General features: G+C 36.7%; 5 protein-coding genes across 9 annotated transcripts; 3 read left to right on the top strand and 2 right to left on the bottom strand.

Annotated features, from left to right (window-relative positions):
* Positions 1-907: 907 nt before the first annotated feature.
* On the bottom strand, positions 908-1,603 carry LOC104723037 (uncharacterized). Its single transcript, XM_010441329.3, has one exon. It carries the CDS (start codon positions 1,509-1,511, stop codon positions 1,134-1,136), a length of 378 nt encoding a protein of 125 aa, XP_010439631.1. The 5' UTR covers positions 1,512-1,603; the 3' UTR covers positions 908-1,133.
* A 1,539-nt stretch (positions 1,604-3,142) lies between these two features.
* LOC104727894 (uncharacterized) lies at positions 3,143-4,129 on the top strand. The gene has a single exon (XM_010446956.2). It carries the CDS (start codon positions 3,143-3,145, stop codon positions 4,127-4,129), a length of 987 nt encoding a protein of 328 aa, XP_010445258.2.
* Positions 4,130-9,477: 5,348 nt separating this feature from the next.
* Positions 9,478-11,394, bottom strand: LOC104723036 (GCN5-related N-acetyltransferase 3, chloroplastic). 4 transcript variants are annotated; one of them, XR_002034023.2, is made up of 5 exons: positions 11,225-11,394; positions 10,403-10,949; positions 10,256-10,324; positions 10,081-10,137; positions 9,478-9,824 (listed from the first exon to the last, which is right to left on the bottom strand). XR_002034023.2 is itself a non-coding variant. In XM_010441328.2 (5 exons), the coding sequence occupies exons 2-5, from the start codon at positions 10,907-10,909 to the stop codon at positions 9,743-9,745; spliced, it is 705 nt and encodes a 234-aa protein (XP_010439630.2). In that variant the 5' UTR covers positions 10,910-10,949; positions 11,225-11,376; the 3' UTR covers positions 9,478-9,742. The 4 variants fall into 4 exon arrangements, 2 of the variants coding, with proteins under 2 accessions (XP_010439630.2, XP_010439629.2); XR_015571817.1 differs by having other exon boundaries at positions 10,030-10,137; positions 11,225-11,376; XM_010441328.2 differs by having other exon boundaries at positions 10,256-10,314; positions 11,225-11,376.
* A 51-nt stretch (positions 11,395-11,445) lies between these two features.
* LOC104723035 (protein FAR1-RELATED SEQUENCE 1) lies at positions 11,446-15,064 on the top strand. Of its 2 annotated transcripts, none has more exons than XM_010441325.2 (7): positions 11,446-11,572; positions 12,007-14,059; positions 14,157-14,264; positions 14,337-14,405; positions 14,481-14,516; positions 14,619-14,669; positions 14,783-15,064. In XM_010441325.2, exons 2-7 carry the CDS (start codon positions 12,080-12,082, stop codon positions 15,038-15,040), a joined length of 2,502 nt encoding a protein of 833 aa, XP_010439627.2. In that variant the 5' UTR covers positions 11,446-11,572; positions 12,007-12,079; the 3' UTR covers positions 15,041-15,064. The 2 variants fall into 2 exon arrangements, with proteins under 2 accessions (XP_010439627.2, XP_010439628.1); XM_010441326.3 differs by having other exon boundaries at positions 14,773-15,064.
* A 212-nt stretch (positions 15,065-15,276) lies between these two features.
* On the top strand, positions 15,277-16,922 carry LOC104723034 (uncharacterized; the record flags this gene model as incomplete). The annotated part of the gene is made up of 4 exons (XM_087474009.1): positions 15,277-15,429; positions 15,515-15,805; positions 15,894-16,108; positions 16,678-16,922. Coding segments are annotated over 4 exons (678 nt in total), but the record flags the coding sequence as incomplete, so codon positions are not given.
* Between the last annotated feature and the right edge of the window lie 1,105 nt (positions 16,923-18,027).

Genomic DNA, 18,027 nt, shown 5'->3' with positions numbered 1-18,027 from the left:
CCGTTATCCGTTTTGAAATTTAGCACTATCTGTATTCGTATTCGTATCCATTTATCCTATATTTCACTATCCGTATTCGTATCCGTTTGTCTGGATATAGGCCTGGGCATTTGGTTAACCGTTCGGTTTCGGATCGGTTGTGTTCGGTTTCGGTTAGTTTGGATATAGTAATATAATAACCATTTGGATATTTTAGAAATTTTGGTTCGGTTCGGTTAGTTGAAGAGGTAACCATAACTAACATAAATTATATTGAAATTAACCAAACAAAATTAATATAACCAAAAGTAACCGAATATAACCGAAATTAACCAATAATACATAACAAAAGTACAAAAGGGAAAAAAATATTGATCCTATTTTATAAAATAGTTAACTTTCTAAATTCAAAATAATAACATTTAGATATATTTATTATTTAAAGTATTTAATTGTTTTGAAAGTAGAAATAATTAATATTTTACAGTTTTGCATAATATTAAGTATATTATTTTTGGTATCTTCTAAATATTTGGATATTTCGGTTAACCATTTAATTATCGGTTCGGTTTGGTTCGGTTCGGTTCGGTTTTGGTTAAGTTGAATATAGGATTTTACTAACCGTTCGGTTATTTGAAGAATTTTGGTTCGGTTTTAGTTTGATTTTTTTCAGTTCGGTTCGATCGGTTATTTGGTTACTGGTTATTTTGTCCAACCCTATCCGAATATCCGTTTTTTTAGGAATGGATTCGATACAAATACGAATAATAATCTCAGGCCTAACGCTAACGTTGCGTCTGGTACGTACTTCCTCAAATTGTTTGATTATGAAAGGAATAATAAACAATTAAACACTATTACCCAAATATGTAATTAATTTCACTTTTTAGTTTAATCGGGTTATACTATTCTCACATGTATACATTACTTCCACCAACCGTTAATTGATAACAAAAATACTTGGCTACAAGTTTCAGGTTATTATACAATTAATTACATCTATGTTCCATAAAACAAGAATAATTAACTTTGTCCAAAGTCCAAATTACTAATAATGAAGATCATTTTTTAGTACACTTCAATTAAGAACAACAAATGATAGATTTAATTAAATTTAAGAAACTAAAAATCCAAGCTAACCAAATGACAAATCACTAGAACTCATGTGAAGCGGTAGAGAAGGATTCACGTGGAAGTGATGGTCTCTTCTTAAAAGTATTAGTAGTAACGTATCTCGAAGAAAATGCATAGAACCGAAAGTAATAATCCTCATCATCGGGAAGTGAACCACACGCGCCTCCGTCGAAGTTGAGTGAATAGCTCAGTGGATCGTACCGGCATTGCAACGAGCTCGCTTGTCTCCGAGCCGTCGTAGCCAGCAGCAACCTTCCTTTTCTCTTCAGTTTCCTGATGAGTCTCGCAAGACACGTGACGCAGCAGTTGGGCGGCGGAGTTGGGACATCGGACTTCTTCTTAGTAACGGCGGTTGTGGCGGCGGTCTTGCCGTCAGGTATATGCCGGGAAAATGCCATTTAAGTGACTGTCGGATAGAAGAGAGAGAGAGAGAGAGTGAGTGAGTGTGAGTGTGAGTGTGTGTGATGAATTATGATGAAGAGAATCTAACTTAATAGTCTGACAGGCGTATGTCTATATTTATAAGTAAGTTTATACAATCAAAATTTGATGTTATTATATAGTTAAAGATAAAGACAATATACTCACTTTTGACCCAAACAAACTAAAATATCATTGCTACTTGTTTTAGCAAATTAAGATATCTTCAAGTCTTTAACCAAGTAGATATAGTCAAATATTTTCTGTATATTGATCAAATCTAGATAACTATAACTCTATAAGTATATTTACTTGAAGACTATATAAACCCACTATTCTAGCATAATAAAACATTATCCATAAACCTATTTATAGATAAGGTAAACATGTATTTACAAGAGTTATGTTAAATATATATATATATATATATATATTTTAAAGGAGTTATGTTATATCATCGAAGTTCCATTCTTTATGTATATGTATTGATTAGTCAATAGATTATGGTAGGTACACAGTGCACATGGCTAGGAATCAAACACATGAAGCTGAGTCAAGAGTTCGTCTTCTTCACCATCTTTTTCCTTCTCATTTCTCTCCACTTTGTCTATTTATTGATTTATTTATGTCGATTGCATTGGCCCATTGTTTTTGATGGTTGGTTTATTAATTAAATCATTTAGTCGTAAACCGTATGATTTGTGTTTGTGCGGGCAGCCGGGCACAAATGGATATTCAAGGTTTAACGGAAAAAAAAAAAAAAAAAAAGTAACCGGCCCATGTGAACGTTACACATATGACATATCATATCTATGCCTAGTCTTGCATAGAAATATACGCCCGTTGGTGTCTTTAAGACTAAAAACAAAGAAATATATGCCAATTATATATACTTAAAAGTGTGGAAAATCTCTTACCCAAGTCCATACTAATTTAGAATCTGAAAAAATAATCACAACCCAAATGTTTTTACACTTATAGATGTTTATAATGGTTTAATTATGATTAAACTTATAGTGATAAACTTGAAATCTGTCTCCTAATTTTATGATGATCTTTTGATATAGTGGATCAACAATCAAAAGCTACCTCTAATAGATAAAAAGTGGATGACCGCGAGTTAGTATATAATATGAACTCTTTTTGATTGCAGTGTAAGGACTTCATAGTGACTATATATATATATATATGTTAATATCAAACCTCAAGCCCAACAACGATATACGGCCAAGCCTCATATCATAGTCCACATCAAAACCACGACAAGTCAAATGTGCACAGTCCTTCACTGCAACCACACCTGCAACCAAAGAAGACAAAAACGCAGGTTACACACAAAAAACAGCAGACCAAACCTGATCCTACTCTAAACATTATACTATCAAACCGTTTTAGTCCTATCCTATCAGAAGAAGAGTAGCTCGATGATTGACAAGTGTAACAAGATCCTACATTGTATCAAGGATCTAAAATGTTCTTAAGTAGTATAAGTATCAACACAATGTATCAAATAAGGTCAAGCAAGTAATATCAATATAAGTCTCTTCAGTTCAAATTCTTCTTTTATTCACATAGTATCAGAGCTTCTCTAACCTTAACAGGTGCTGTCATGGCAGAAGGTTATGGTTCCTATCTGTTTCCGTCCACCCTTCATGTTGCTAGTTCTGTTACCATCAAACTAAGTGATGGTAACTATCTCCTCTGGAAAACCCAGTTCGAATCGTTGCTTCGGTGTCAGAAGCTTCTTGGTTTTGTCAATGGGTCAGTCCCGAAACCCTCCGCTGTTCTAGTCACTAGCACCAACAATCATGCTGTCGAAGTTCCAAATCCATCGTATGAAGACTGGATCTGCACCGACGAGCTCATTAAGTCCTGGATCTTTGGTACACTCACTGAAGAGGTGCTCGGTCTTGTTCATGCCTTACCCACCTCTCAAGATGTCTGGTTGTCCCTTGCCGGCAATTTTAACAAGAGTTCTGTTGCCCGGGAATTTGATCTCCGTCGTCATCTTCAACTCCTTAACATCAAAGGTCAAACCTTTACTGATTACTGTCGTGAGTTCCGGGCCGTCTGTGATAATCTGAGTTCCATTGGGAAACCGGTCGATGAAAACATGAAGATTTTCACGTTTCTTAATGGGCTGGGCCGTGAATATGACCCAATCTCAACGGTCCTTCAGAGCTCAATGTCTCGTACTCCTGCTCCTACCTTCAACGATGTTGTTTTGGAGATTTCCGGCTACGATTCGAAGCTCCAGTCGTACGAGACTCCCTCCGATGTCTCCCTGCATCTTGCCTTCCATACTCACCGTGGGGGGTGCTCTGGCTCGGGACTGCGCGGTCGTGGTAACAATCGAGGTCGCGGTGGCTACTCCACTCGTGGCCGCGGTTTCTCTCAACAGGTGAGCTCATCTGGCTGGACTCAATCTGGTAGTTCTTCATCTCGTCCTGTATGTCAAATTTGTGGTCGTATTGGGCATGTTGCTCTCAAATGTTGGAATCGTTTTGACAATTCCTATCAAAGTGATGATGTTCCCCAATCTCTTGCTGCTCTTCGTTTGTCTGATCCAAGTGGTAAGGAATGGGTTACTTACTGATTCTGGAGCCACAACTCACATTACCTCTACTGCTAAGTCTCTTTAGACGGCAACTCCGTACAACGGTTCTGAGAATGTAATGGTGGCTGATGGAACCTTTAAACCCATCACTCATGTTGGTTCTACTACGCTCACAACTCCAACAGGTAGTATCCCACTCTATGATGTTCTTGTCTGTCCAACCATGGAGAAATCGCTTTTATCGGTCTCCAAGTTGTGTGATGACTACCCTTGTGGAGTCTTCTTTGATTCTAATTATGTATATGTTATTGATTTACCAACTCAGAGGGTTGTGACCAAAGGACCACGTCGTGAAGGGCTTTATGTGTTGAAGAATGCAGAATTTGCAGCTTTCTACTCTAACCGTCAGATTACCGCCAGTGATATTGTGTGGCATCAACGTTTGGGACATGTGAACTTCCAACTTCTTCAACTCCTACAATCCAGCAAGGCTATTACCTTTAATAAGAGCAGCACCACTTCCGTTTGTGAACCTTGCCAAATGGGAAAGAGCACTAAGCTTCCTTTTTATTCTTCTAGTTCTTCTGTTAAGGAACCACTTGATCGATTACACTGTGATCTTTGGGGTCCATCACCGGTTGTATCTGTTCAAGGTTTCAAATATTATGTAGTTATTTTGGATGAATACTCTCGCTATTCTTGGTTATTTCCTCTCAAGTCTAAGTTTGATTTTTGCGATGTGTTTATGGTGTTCCAAAAACAAATTGAGAATCGGTTGGGTAAGAAGATTAAGGTGTTTCAAAGTGATGGTGGTGGTGAGTTTATTAGTACACGATTTCGAACACATCTACAAAGTCATGACATTCAACATTTGCTCTTGTGTCCTTCAACTCCAGAGCAAAATGGGATGGCTGAACGTAAACATAGACATATCACCGAGCTTGGCTTGTCTATGCTTTTTCAAAGTAAAACCCCATTAAAGTTTTGGATCGAAGCCTTCTACTCTGCCAACTTTATTAGTAACTTGCTTCCATCACCGTCTCTTAATCAGCAGAGTCCGCATGAATTGTTACTCAAGAGCAAGCCGGATTACTCGTTCCTTCGCATCTTTGGCTCTGCGTGTTATCCCTGTTTGCGATCATCCACACAACACAAGTTTGAACCACGATCTCTTCAGTGCGTCTTTCTTGGATACCACGCATAATACAAAGGCTACCAGTGTCTCTATCCTCCTACTGGTCGTGTTTATATTAGTCGCCATGTGATCTTTGATGAGACATGCTTCCCTTTCCACGACAGATACAAGGATTTGGTCACCCTTCATAAAACTGGAACCCTTGGTGCTTGGCAGGCTGCGGATTCATCTCTCCCGACTCGTGTTCTGCTTGCTCTCCCATCCTATATCACAAATTCTCATCATGATTCCCAGTGGCTTGAATATGTTGTCGACTATCCTCAGGATTCTACTTGTTGTGATGATTCTCCTACGAGTGCTGCGCGTAGCTCCTCTCCCTCTTCCTCACCTGATCACTCTACTGTGACTAATGAGGTACTTGACTCTCCTGATGAAGTTTCCACTCGCGATGATTCTGCTTCGGTTCAATCTCTTCATCCAATGACAACTCGGTCTAAATCTGGTGTTCATAAACCTAATCCACGTTATGCCCTTGTTGCGAGTAAAACAATCCCTTCTCTTCCCCAAACGGTTGCAGAAGCGTTGAAACATCCTGGTTTGAGGCAAGCTATGTTAGATGAGCTTAACTCCATCTTTGAGAATCATACTTGGGATTTGATCTCTCCGACTTCTGAGATGAACATATTGGGCTGTCGTTGGGTTTTTACTGTAAAACTCAATGCTGATGGTACTGTCAACAAGCTGAAAGCACGACTTGTGGCTAAAGGTTTTAACCAAGAGGCTGGTATGGATTTTACTAAGACTTATAGTTCAGTTGTGTGGACTTCCACTATCCGCATTGTTCTCTCTGTTGCCACAGCCAAGAGCTGGGATATTACTTAACTTGATGTCAAGAATGCCTTCCTTCATGGTGATTTACAAGAGAATGTCTATATGGTTCAACCTCCCGGTTTTGAGGATGTCAGCAAACCAACTCATGTTTGCTCATTGCGCAAAGCTCTCTATGGATTAAAACAGGCCCCCATGGCATGATTTGACAAGTTCAGCAACTATCTCCTCGAATTCGGGTTTGTTTGCAGTAAAGCTGATCCCTCACTGTTCACTTACCGGCGGAATGGTGACACGATGGTTCTATTGTTGTATGTGGACGACATTCTATTGACAGGTTCAAATCCTGCACTATTTAAATCTCTCATTGTTGAGCTTAGCTCTCGTTTTGCAATGAAAGACTTAGGGAACATTCATTACTTTTTTGGGCATTCAAGCACAAGTTCACTCCCACAGCTTATTCCTGCATCAAGAGAAATACACCGAAGAAATTATTCATCATGCTAGTATGGCAAAATGTAACTCTGTCAACACTCCGCTGCCCTTACGTCTTGACCACGTCTTCAACGATACACGGCCATTCTCTGAACCGTCTTACTTCCGGAGTCTTGCTGGGAAACTTTAATACTTGACCATTACACGTCCTGATATTCAATTTGCTGTTAACTTCATATGTCAACGGATGCACTCCCCCCATTGTGTCTGATTTTGCCCTTCTCAAACGCATTCTTCGCTATCTTCGTGGGACTTCCAAAATGGGTCTGCATCTCTACAAAAACAGTCCTCTTCATCTTGTTTCTTACAGCGACAGTGACTATGCTGGATGCAAGGATACTCGTCGCTCTACCTCCGGATTATGTGTTCTGTTGGGTACTAATATTATCTCTTGGTCTGCAAAACGGCAACCTACTGTCTCTCGGTCCTCCACAGAAGCCGAATACCGTGCTCTTGCCTCTACTGCTTCGGAACTTACTTGGATTGCTTCTGTTATGCGTGACTTAGGCATCTCTCAGTCTCATGCTACTCTCCTTCAATGTGATAACCTTTCGGCTGTGCATCTTTCCGCAAACCCGGTTCTACATAATCGCTCTAAACACTTTGACGCTGATTATCACTATGTTCGCGAGCAGGTGGCACTTGGTCTCCTTGAAGTTCAACATATCCCGGCCGAACTACAACTTGCTGATATCTTCATCAAGTCTTTGCGAAGACCATCCTTCCAGCAGCTGCGACACAAACTGCATGTGCGACTCCCTCCCACACTCAGTTTGCGGGGGAATGTTAATATCAAGCCTCAAGCCCAACAACGATATACGGCCCAAGCCTCATATCAGAGTCCACATCAAGACCACGACAAGTCAAATGTGCACAGTCCTCCACTGCAACCACATCTGCAACCGAAGAAGACAAAAACGCAGGTTACACAAAAAGAACAGCAGACCAAACCTGATCCTACTCTAAACATTGTAATATCAAACCGTTTTAGTCTCATCCTATCAGAAGAAGAGTAGTTCGATGATTGACAAGTGTAACAAGATCCTACATTGTATCAAAGATCTAGAATGTTCTTAAGTAGTATAATTATCAACACAATGTATCAAATATAGTCAAACAAGTAATATCAATAAAAGTCTCTTCAGTTCATATTCTCCTTTTATTCACAATTTATACGATGTAATCCATTGTGGATCTATAGATAATAAGTGTATTTTACATAATTACGAGTTCGACTATATATATGGTTGAAATTATTCATGTATGAACATTCCTGTAAAAAGCCAACCCTCTTTATAGTGCTGTTGTAAAAATTGTTATATATCTTATCGATAAATATATCATTTTATCATACGGAAACTTCAAATGACATAGATCGCGCACATGTCCACATTGACGTAAATAAATAAAACCAAACATGATGAGATCTACCACGTATATACGTGCTCAGTGCTCGTAAAGCATGATGAGTTTGATTAGTATCCGTTGTAAAAGAAAAGATTAATTAGTATCCACAAAATGTTTTGAAATATAAATATTATATTCGGACCAAAAGTAAAGTACATATAAACTATAGTCTTCAGCCCTGATCAAGTCATCATTGACCAAAAAGTATATACATAATTACATTAACATATAGACTTAGTGTGTAAAGCACATATACATATTTACATTAACTGATTAGCATATAGACTTAGTGTGTAAAGCACGTGATCATCAGTTTTAGCAGGCCCATCATTTGAACCATCAAACATGTTAATAAGAAATTACTTATTATGCTAAGAGAAGTCACTATATAACTAATATACATATAGTTTCTTCTTTTTGTAGTATATGTAAAAGAAAAAGAAGATCTAACATAGATCCGTGAATTCATACATTCACTAGTTTGAACTTTTTTGGGAATAATAATAGCGTCCCGACTCCCGTGAGAACATAATAAAAGTGTTTAGTACTCCCTTTGTATTAGAATAGATGATTTTTTTACACTTTCACATTAAGAAAAATATGTAATGTTTAGCAATAAATACATTATTATTCATAATAACATATTTTTATAATTATTAACCAATAGTAATTCATCAAAGTTTTAAATTCTCAATTAATGATTCTTGAAATTTGTAAATTTTAGTATTAATTAATAAAAATATACAGAAAATCATCTATTGTGATACAAGAAAAAATTCAAAAAAATCATGTATTGTGAAACAGAAGGAGTATATTATAAAAGTTAGCAAAGGACTGAAAGTATACGAATGGGATGAGTTATCAAACATCACTTGTAAAATATAGTTGTAGAAGCATATAGTTATTATCGAATCAAACAGAAACATTCATACGAACAGAGTTTTACTTAATATAACAAACACACACGCTTCTTTTCTTTTTTGTAGAGAGTAGTAACTTTTAACTTTAAGATTCAACCAAAAGTAAATACTTTCTTGAAAAAAAAAAAAACATTCTTGAGAAAGTTTTGTTGGCATCATTCATCAGTTTCTTAAGACCAATATTTCTACAATTTTCTTCAAAGGGGGAACAAAGAGAGAAATAAGTTATGGTTATCTAAACCCTGACATTATTGCCCAAGAATATGTGTTCTTCGGAAAAAGGGTCTCCTGCTATTTGTAGGTTTAATTATCAAAGGTACAATTACTTTATTCACACAGAAATATTCTTGAAATTCATATTGCTGTCACAAAAAAAAATATCATCTTCTATAGTTTGTTTCAACTATAAAAACAATTATATGTTGTTAACTATGGAAAAAGTTCACCTACAAAGTCTCCAGATTTGGAGTTCTTTATTCTACTAATTGCGCTAATTATTGTTTTCGAAAATAATCTTATAATGATTTTTGTGTCAAGCTAATCTAGTGGAAAAATTAATGCGTTAAAATAATCGTCTTCAATTTTAGATATACACTTCCATCTACCAAAACAGACGAAAGTTACTTATTCTTCACTGCAACTTAGGGTGAACATTCAAACTTTTAAGTATATGATTTGCTTTCCATAAACGAGAAGAGAGAGAGTAACCACTAGATATCAAATCCAAATGCAAGAAAGACAATGAATCTTTGACCTTTTCCTTTGATCATCATCAGAGAGTTTCAAACAAGGTTTTAGAGATCATTCAACTTGCTTTGACCTGCAGTTTCTGAAAATCCAATGGCCTTCTCGCTTCTCGCTTGAGGTTTACATCTCCAAGCTCTTCGTGAACATCATCGTCGTGGAGCCCATCCTGTCATCTCCAAACCCACAGGCTTTGAAGAATGGCCTGACAAACATGTTAATTTATCAGTAGATATATACATAAAGGATTCTGCATCCACCTAATCTCATACTAATACCAATTCACCCATATTCAAGTTATCATCAGCAAGATACCATTACCATATCCGTGGTTAAAATATACAACACTGTCTATATCCTTCGATCCTAAACATAGCGTGAAAGAATACAGTAAAAAAAAATAAACTCACAAGTTGCTAAGGATGAGTATTAGTTGTCTCAGAGGTAATGATGGTAGGTACCTTTCATCCTCGAAGCAGAGAGCTGCTATGTCGTAGATGTCTCTGCTTGTGAGATGCCTATTGAAAACAGTTTTTTAATGAATGAGGCAATTTGCTAGTTCAGGAACTAACCTTTAAGAAAAAGTCAAGGGGAGTTTTGAGTAAAGCAAAATCATAGTGGAAAATACCATCACACCTGACAATTCTGTTAACTATCAGTCTACCAATTCCCATCCGTTGTAGTGAAGGTATAACCTGGAAAACACTGAAACCAAATTACACATCTTAGCACCAAAGAGAAGGTATTACAGCTCGAGTAGACCATCTACAGATTAAAAAATACCATTAGATCATGGATAGAAGCAGTCAAGCCATGATCAGAATAAGCACGACCGAATCCAACAAGCTGTCCAGTAGAAGGAGTGAGAGGTAACGCATTCTGCAACAGGTCTCCCAGAGAGCTCTCATCCTTATTCTGTCTCCTAAACTCTGAAGGATACAAAGATGAAGACAAATTATCTTCCTCAGAGTACAAAACCGCATCATGAAGAGGTTTGCAGAACACAGAGATAACAACATCGCTCCGGGAGATAGCTGTACGAAGCTTTTTCACGTCAACAATCTTGTCGACGTTGCTGCTGCCATTCTCGGACAAACGGTTGCAAGAGTGGTTACAAAGTGAATACAAATTCCTCAATTCCTCTATATTTATGTCTTTCTTCAACGTAGAGATATATACAGGTATTGACCGAGGCAATGCTGATGCAGCATCATCAGGTTTTTTTCTTCTTGCCCACCTCAGTTCCATAGATACAAGAGGAGAAGTACCAAAACAACCCGCTAAACCCATTTTTACTAAGCAATCTTGATCACACACAGTAATGCACCATCTAATCAATCAAAACAGGACATGAAAATCAAAATCTCACAGTGGACTATAGACTTAAATTAAATTCACATTCCAGTCACGTATTTTAGCTAAGGAATTACATAAAGTTTCAATTTTTATGGTTTCCAATGAGAGAAAGATTGCAAATTTCTCAGAAGCGAGCTCAATCAACATTTACAAGACGCAAACTTTACTGTGAAATCTAACTACCAGAAGCTTAAATCTCTAAGATTTATCAGATATATTCACAAAAATCAATTAAAGAAAATTCAAAACCTGGGGAACAGTTCTGTCAATCCGATCAAATCAGAAAATTTTTTCCTCCAATTTCGTATTTTTCCATCTGCGTAGGTGAAGTCGTGAGGAAGAAGAGCCTAGGAACAAGATAACCAGAAAACAAAATGTGTGGCTTAAGATTTTTCCCGGTTATTGAAAAAAAAGAATCCGGTTAGGCTAAAATAACCGGAAGAAGAGGTAAGAGAACCGCGAGTATAGAAAAAGCGAGTACGACGCCTCCGACTCTTTTTGCCCTAAAGATCAAAGATTCCGCGGAGATGAAAATAGAATCTGTACTCGCCTCCGGTCATCACTCTCCCCTGTCTTCTTCTTCATCATCATCATCATGTAATCATATCTATCTTTATTAGTTCTCTCAATAAATATATCATCTTTGCACTTTAGTGGACTAGTTTCTAATTTTCTCTGTTTATAGATCTTCATTTTGAGTTGCTTAAATCACTGCTTCAAGGTTTTGTTTAGTAGAACATGAGTTTCATTCTATGGTGTTTTATACTCTGTTATAACTATTTGGGTCCGATGATTCGAGCTGAATTTTAGATAATGGGACTTTGTATGGTTGACTTTTCTTTGTTACAGTGATTCGTTTCCATATCTGAAAGATGTTTTTGCTTACATTTTGAGGTTTTTGTCTGATACTAAGTTTTCAATTGCTCAATTGAATACTACAATGTCTTTGTAAATAGTAAAGCTTATGTTTTTCTCATTAATGTTTGCAACTTGGAAGCTAAGCTGATCATGTTTGTTTCAACAATCAACAGGTATGCTTTTGATCAAAATAGCTTTTGGTTTTGAGGGGTGAAGGGATTGAACTAATTGAGGATTGGTTTAGAAATGCTGTCAGGAGAGTGTAGTAATGTGCAGTTGGATGATCATAGGACTAACTTAGAGATCAATGAAGGGAGAGAATTTGAATCTAAAGAGGAAGCATTTGAGTTCTACAAAGAATACGCTAACTCTGTTGGGTTCACTACCATTATAAAAGCTAGTCGTCGTTCAAGAATGACCGGGAAGTTCATCGATGCCAAGTTTGTTTGTACGCGATATGGGAGCAAGAAGACTGATGTAGATAATGGTTTAGGTATTGATGGGTTTAACATTCCTCAAGCAAGAAAACGAGGTAGAATCAACCGTTCATCATCGAAAACTGATTGTAAAGCGTGTTTACATGTTAAGAGAAGGCAAGATGGGAGGTGGGTTATTCGTAGTTTGGTAACAGAACATAACCATGAAGTCTTCACTGGTCAAGCCAAGTCCTTGAGAGAGTTGGGTGGGCGTAAAAAGCTTGAGAAACAAAACGGTGCTATTGTGAAAGAGGTGAAAATCAGAAAGCTTTTAGCTCTAGAGGATGGGGATGTGGAGAGACTTTTAAACTTCTTTACGGATATGCAAGTTGAGAACCCTTTCTTCTTTTATTCCATTGATCTCAGCGAGGAGCAGAGTCTAAGAAACATTTTTTGGGTTGATGCAAAAGGCAGATTGGATTATACTTGTTTCTGTGATGTTGTATCCATTGACACTACATTCATCAAGAACGAGTATAAGTTGCCTCTTATTGCTTTTACTGGTGTGAACCACCATGGACAGTTACTGTTGCTTGGTTGTGGATTATTATTAACAGACGAGTCTAAATCTGGATTTGTTTGGACTTTCCGGGCATGGTTGAAGGCAATGCACGGATGCCAACCCAAAGTTATACTTACCAGACATGACCAAACGCTCAAAGAAGCTGTCTCGGAGGTGTTCCCATCTTCTAGACATTGTTTTTATATGTGGGATACTTTTGGTCAGATGCCAGAAAAGCTTGGTCATGTTATGAGACAAGAGAAAAGCTTTATGGATGAGATAAATGATGCTATTTACGGGTCTTGGAAGAACGATGAATTTGAAAAGAATTGGTGGGAGGTAGTTGATAGGTTTCATATGAGAGACAACGCCTGGCTTCAGTCCTTGTATGAAGATAGGGAACATTGGGTTCCTGTGTATATGAAAGATGTATCTTTAGCGGGAATGTGTACAGCTCAAAGATCAGATAGCGTGAACTCTGTTTTTGATAAATACATTCAAAGGAAAACTACATTAAAATCATTTCTTGATCAATACAAGACGATGATACAAGAGAGGTACGAAGAGGAAGAGAAAGCGGAGATTGAGACATTGTATAAACAACCCGGACTTAAGTCTCCTTCACCATTTGGGAAGCAAATGGCTGAAGTATACACGCGTGAGATGTTCAAGAAGTTTCAGGTGGAGGTGTTGGGAGGAGTTGCTTGTCATCCGAAGAAAGAAAGTCAAGAAGATGAGGTTAACAAAAAGACTTTCAGGGTTCAAGATTATGAACAGAACCGTGCTTTCCTTGTGGGATGGGACTCTGAATCATCTGAAGTTGTCTGTTCCTGTCGGTTGTTTGAGTTCAAAGGTTTTCTTTGTAGGCATGCAATGATTGTTCTGCAGATGTCTGGGGAACCTAGTATTCCTTCTCAGTATGTGTTGAAGCGTTGGACAAAGGATGCTAAAAGCAGAATATTCATGGAACTTGATCAGATTGATGTAGAATCAACCAAGGCTCAACGGTACATGGATCTTTGTCTCCGTTCTTTGAAATTGAGTGAGGAAGCATCTTTATCTGAAGAGAGCTATAACGCCGTGATTAATGTGCTGAATGAAGCTTTAAGAAAGTGTGAGAACAAGAGTAACTTGATCCAAAATGTGGAAGAGTCAGAATCGGTTATAGCTCAAGATCTTCCAATACATGAAGAACAGAACAACACATATGAGATGAACAAAGACGATAATGTAGCTGACACAGGACAGGTTTGGTTTTCTTCTCAGATGGTTTCGTGGACTACTGATCTCTTGATCTTTCCCTTAAGGCCAGTATTTAGTCTAACCTGGCTTTCTCTTTGTGAAGGAACATTCATTGCAAGAAGTCTGGAAAGTAACCGCTTTGCAAGAACAAAGAAACAGATACTCTATTCTAGATGACTACCTCAGTGCCCAACATATGTCTCATGAAATGGTATACGAGAATAGTCATTTACAGTATAAAAAGGTTCAATATCCAAACTTAGTTCCTCTGTGTGATCCACAGGGACAAATCAACCCGATGGCCTCAAATCGCAATGGATATTGTACTGTCCATCCAAACATACAGTCGCTGGTAAGTGTGTTACCAAGTTTTGGAAATAGAGTCTCCGAGATGTGTTGCTGATTCTTTATGTTAATCTCATTGCAGGGGCAATCCATAACTCATCAAAGGCTTTATGGAACTGTAAGTTGTTCTCTGAATCAAGTCAACATGGCCCTTGTTTTGATCTCATTTATGCATTTGAGCAGGTTTGATTAAAGTTTATATATATATGAATTATGGCAGGAACAATTAAGTTTCAGACCAGAAGCTATGTATGAAAGACTCCAAGACATGGTAAAAGACTTGAACTACAACTTTTAAAGCTAACTCAAAATTTCAGGTGTTTCTCTATTCACAAAGGAATCAAAAGAGTTTGTGTTTTATTCATGAATGTTAGGGACAATCAGACGTTAGACATCATCCGCAGCAACATTGCAATGCTTCAAAACATCAACAATCCAACAGGAATTTCACTCACTGATCAGTCAGTCACTAGCTCTTCCGTTTTCAAGCCATTTAATTTTTTTAATTTTACTTTCGATGATAGAAATGAACATATGTATATACAGTATAGACAAATGTTGCAGACTTGCAGCTTAGTCCCCTGTAGATTAGGTTTATTATATTTATCTCACCTCATTTTACTTACCAAGTTACCAAAATAAAATTGATGATATTTTTTTACCCAAGAATGTTGTTTTTATCGTTAAAGAGTTACAATATATTTTCCTATCTTTGTGAAACCCTAGAAAATTAAACATAAGCATCGTCACTAATTATTTTGATCTCCCACATCTCTAATAGATTCAATATTCATCGTTACGCAACAACAATCACATTTTCTTTTCCTTTTTTTTTTGGGAGTCATAGCTTCTCTCTCTAAAAGATATATCATGTGTAACCGAGATGGTTTCAAGTATTAACAGAGGAAAACTTAGATGGATACTGCGAAAAGCATTCTTGTGGTTTCCGAAAATACATCTTCAGGTTCGAGTCATGCGACGTTGTGTGCCTCGATGGCATAGATCCGTACCATATTCAACCTCATGTTCAAGTATGTTCTTCGTATCTATAAACCCTAATCACATTTTATGTTCGTTCGTAATTATAAAATCTTCATCTTGAATTACTTAATGCAGGTGGTGACCTTGTTTGATGTTAACGGTCTTTACATAGAAGAAATCTCTAATATTTTTTATTGTTCCCAAATTCAAGTAACACAACATATACAATTACCTCCATCTATTAATCTTTCTAGAATTCTAAGGACTTTTCTTGAACACTTACTTTTTTTTTTTAATAAGAATAATGGTTTCGTTGGAGAGAAGGGGCTGATAGCGTTGAGGCCATGGCGGGGATGTGTAAGATCTAAAGAAGGTTGTACTAAACATGTCCGTTGCACTTCCAAGTTCTGCTCTTTCACATGCAAGGTCCCCTGTTGTTCATATATCTTTCTCAAAAGTCACGGAAAAAAAAAAGACTGAATGAATTTTTTATCTAAAGACTGGTGTTATTTAGGAGGTGGAACATGTTTTGGAGCATGAAGGTGATTTGTCTAGCATCACTAGAAATTGTTCAGTGGATGATTCAAGATCAAAGATATCCGAACATGTTGGTGATCTATCGCTCCATCCATGTGGTGATCCAGAGAAAATCTTTCCACTCAAGAAGAGGTCTGGAAGACGAATAGAGTTTTATGACAGTGACGAATTCGAAGAAACCTTTGCATACAGGTATAAAAAAGGATTTTTCTCTCTTTCTTGTGTTACTAGTTTTAGAGATATGTCTTGGTTCTATACATTGTTCACAACATTTTCTTTTTTGGATAATATATCTTAGCTTGAGATCAGGAGATTGTTTAGTAGTCTTTGGCTTTGCAATACTACATGTTGAGAACCCTCGGCATCCACAACCGATAATAACTGTAGCCATGTTAGCTATCGAAGCAGGAAACAAATTACAAGCCTAACAAGTGCTCCTAGTGCAATGTCTGAGACATGCCAAGTTAAATGAGACACTATATAGGTTTGAGTTTATTTTCAAGGGATGAATTTTAGTTTGTTTGGTTAGGGGGACTATAGGTTTTTTCTTTGTAATATGTGCTTGTGGAAAGATAATGAAATAACTAAGCAACAAAGTAATAGAGAATGAGAAATGAACACATAACATAATAAAGCTTAATGATAGGAAATGCGATTTAGGATAGGTGTTGAGAGCTACGTTGATGGATGCTTGATGATGCGTGCGTGTTTTCTACTTAAATTGATCATTTTAATGATTTTTTTTATTTACATCTCTTTAGACCTCGAAGGAGAGCCTGATCGAGACTAGTCTTAGGATCTGGTGATGACTAGAATGCGCAAAGATGAAGTTAAAATGCTGGTTATAGAAAATGTTTTGGGATCCTTTTGGAAATTTTCGTTCGGTTTTAATACTTTCTTTGGCTCTTTTGTTTGAGCGGTAGCCTACGGATGATGTAATTTCGTTTCAGTTGTAGACAACTGAAAAATTGTTGCTTAGATTTAAAAGATTTAGACTTTGCTATTACATGATTTGAGTTTTTCGCATGAAAATTCCTTAACATGATTGACATTAACGATCAGGCCCGGCATTTGAATTTGTGCATGGTTTACTCTAAATGTTATAAAACGTTTTTAATTTTTAATGTTAACAAAAAAAAAATCCATAGATTCAGTAAAGAAGTATCTTGAATAATCGTATGTATATAAGGACATCGTAATATTTTAACTGTCCAAGAACAAATATGAAAAGTTGTAGAAAAATTCAATTAAACAAGTTTGAGTATGTATATAATTTTAATAGGTTTCTCTATTGTCAACTAACTAGTTTGAATTCAAATGAACGATCTTGGAGGTGTAACACCGGAAACCACAAGTATAAGTCACATGTAAACGACATGATCATAGTTCGTTGAACATTGGCGATAACTGAGATTTGAGCTTTCTGGTCAATATGTATTACAAATTAGTTAAATAGCCTAGTCAATCATTCTAAATTGTTTACATCTATATTTAAAATGTTCTAGTTTTTCAGAATTGAAGTATATGAAAAATGAATTACTAATCGTTCAAGATAAAAATATGAACATTGTAAAAAGAAGATATATAAGAACATTTGATATGTCATATATATGTGTAAGTTGTTTTCTGAATCAGTCTGCATAAAACACACTTTGATCTCATCTCATATGAAGTTAAGCAGGTCTGATGTTGAAATTATTGTGCAGGAACAATCGAGTTGCGACAAGAAGCTTTGATCAAAACGTTCAACATACTGTACATGAAAGGTTGCAAGATTTGGTAAAAGACTTTAGCAGAGCTTTTTTAGCTTTTCTAGTTTTCAGATGTCGTCAAGAGGGCTGTATGTATTCATGATGTTAGGGACAGTCGGGAGTGTTAGAATAGTGATGGTCTCTTTCTCTTAATTAGTTTGTAATTCCACGTTATATCTTCTCCAAACTCTGAAGACATGTTGTATATAAAATTTGATGGTCTCTTGGTTTGTAATTCGATGTTAAAACCCGGAATAAAATATTAATTTACATTACATATAAACTTCTTAGCAAATTGAATTAATTAGACATATAAACGTTTATAATCAATAGATATACAGTATGTAAATATCATAGTCC

Source organism: Camelina sativa, chromosome 11 (genome assembly GCF_030686135.1).
Source record: "Camelina sativa cultivar CO46 ecotype springtype chromosome 11, ASM3068613v1".
Taxonomy (NCBI): Eukaryota; Viridiplantae; Streptophyta; class Magnoliopsida; order Brassicales; family Brassicaceae; genus Camelina; species Camelina sativa.
Note: the sequence above shows the minus strand (reverse complement) of the source record. Positions and strands in the feature narration are given on the sequence as shown.

Bases quoted from the DNA above. Each gene is read 5' to 3' on its own strand.
- LOC104723037 (XM_010441329.3), bottom strand. From the start codon at position 1,511: ATGGCATTTTCCCGGCATATACCTGACGGCAAGACCGCCGCCACAACC.
- LOC104727894 (XM_010446956.2), top strand. From the start codon at position 3,143: ATGGCAGAAGGTTATGGTTCCTATCTGTTTCCGTCCACCCTTCATGTT.
- LOC104723036 (XM_010441327.2), bottom strand. From the start codon at position 10,909: ATGGGTTTAGCGGGTTGTTTTGGTACTTCTCCTCTTGTATCTATGGAA. The intron at 10,315-10,402 runs GTATTTTTTAAT...AGTGTTTTCCAG, and splicing joins CTTCTATCCATGATCTAATG to GTTATACCTTCACTACAACG. The intron at 9,825-10,029 runs GTGAGTTTATTT...CATGTTTGTCAG, and splicing joins ATACTCATCCTTAGCAACTT to GCCATTCTTCAAAGCCTGTG.
- LOC104723035 (XM_010441325.2), top strand. From the start codon at position 12,080: ATGCTGTCAGGAGAGTGTAGTAATGTGCAGTTGGATGATCATAGGACT. The intron at 14,060-14,156 runs GTTTGGTTTTCT...CTCTTTGTGAAG, and splicing joins ATGTAGCTGACACAGGACAG to GAACATTCATTGCAAGAAGT. The intron at 14,265-14,336 runs GTATACGAGAAT...TGTGATCCACAG, and splicing joins AACATATGTCTCATGAAATG to GGACAAATCAACCCGATGGC.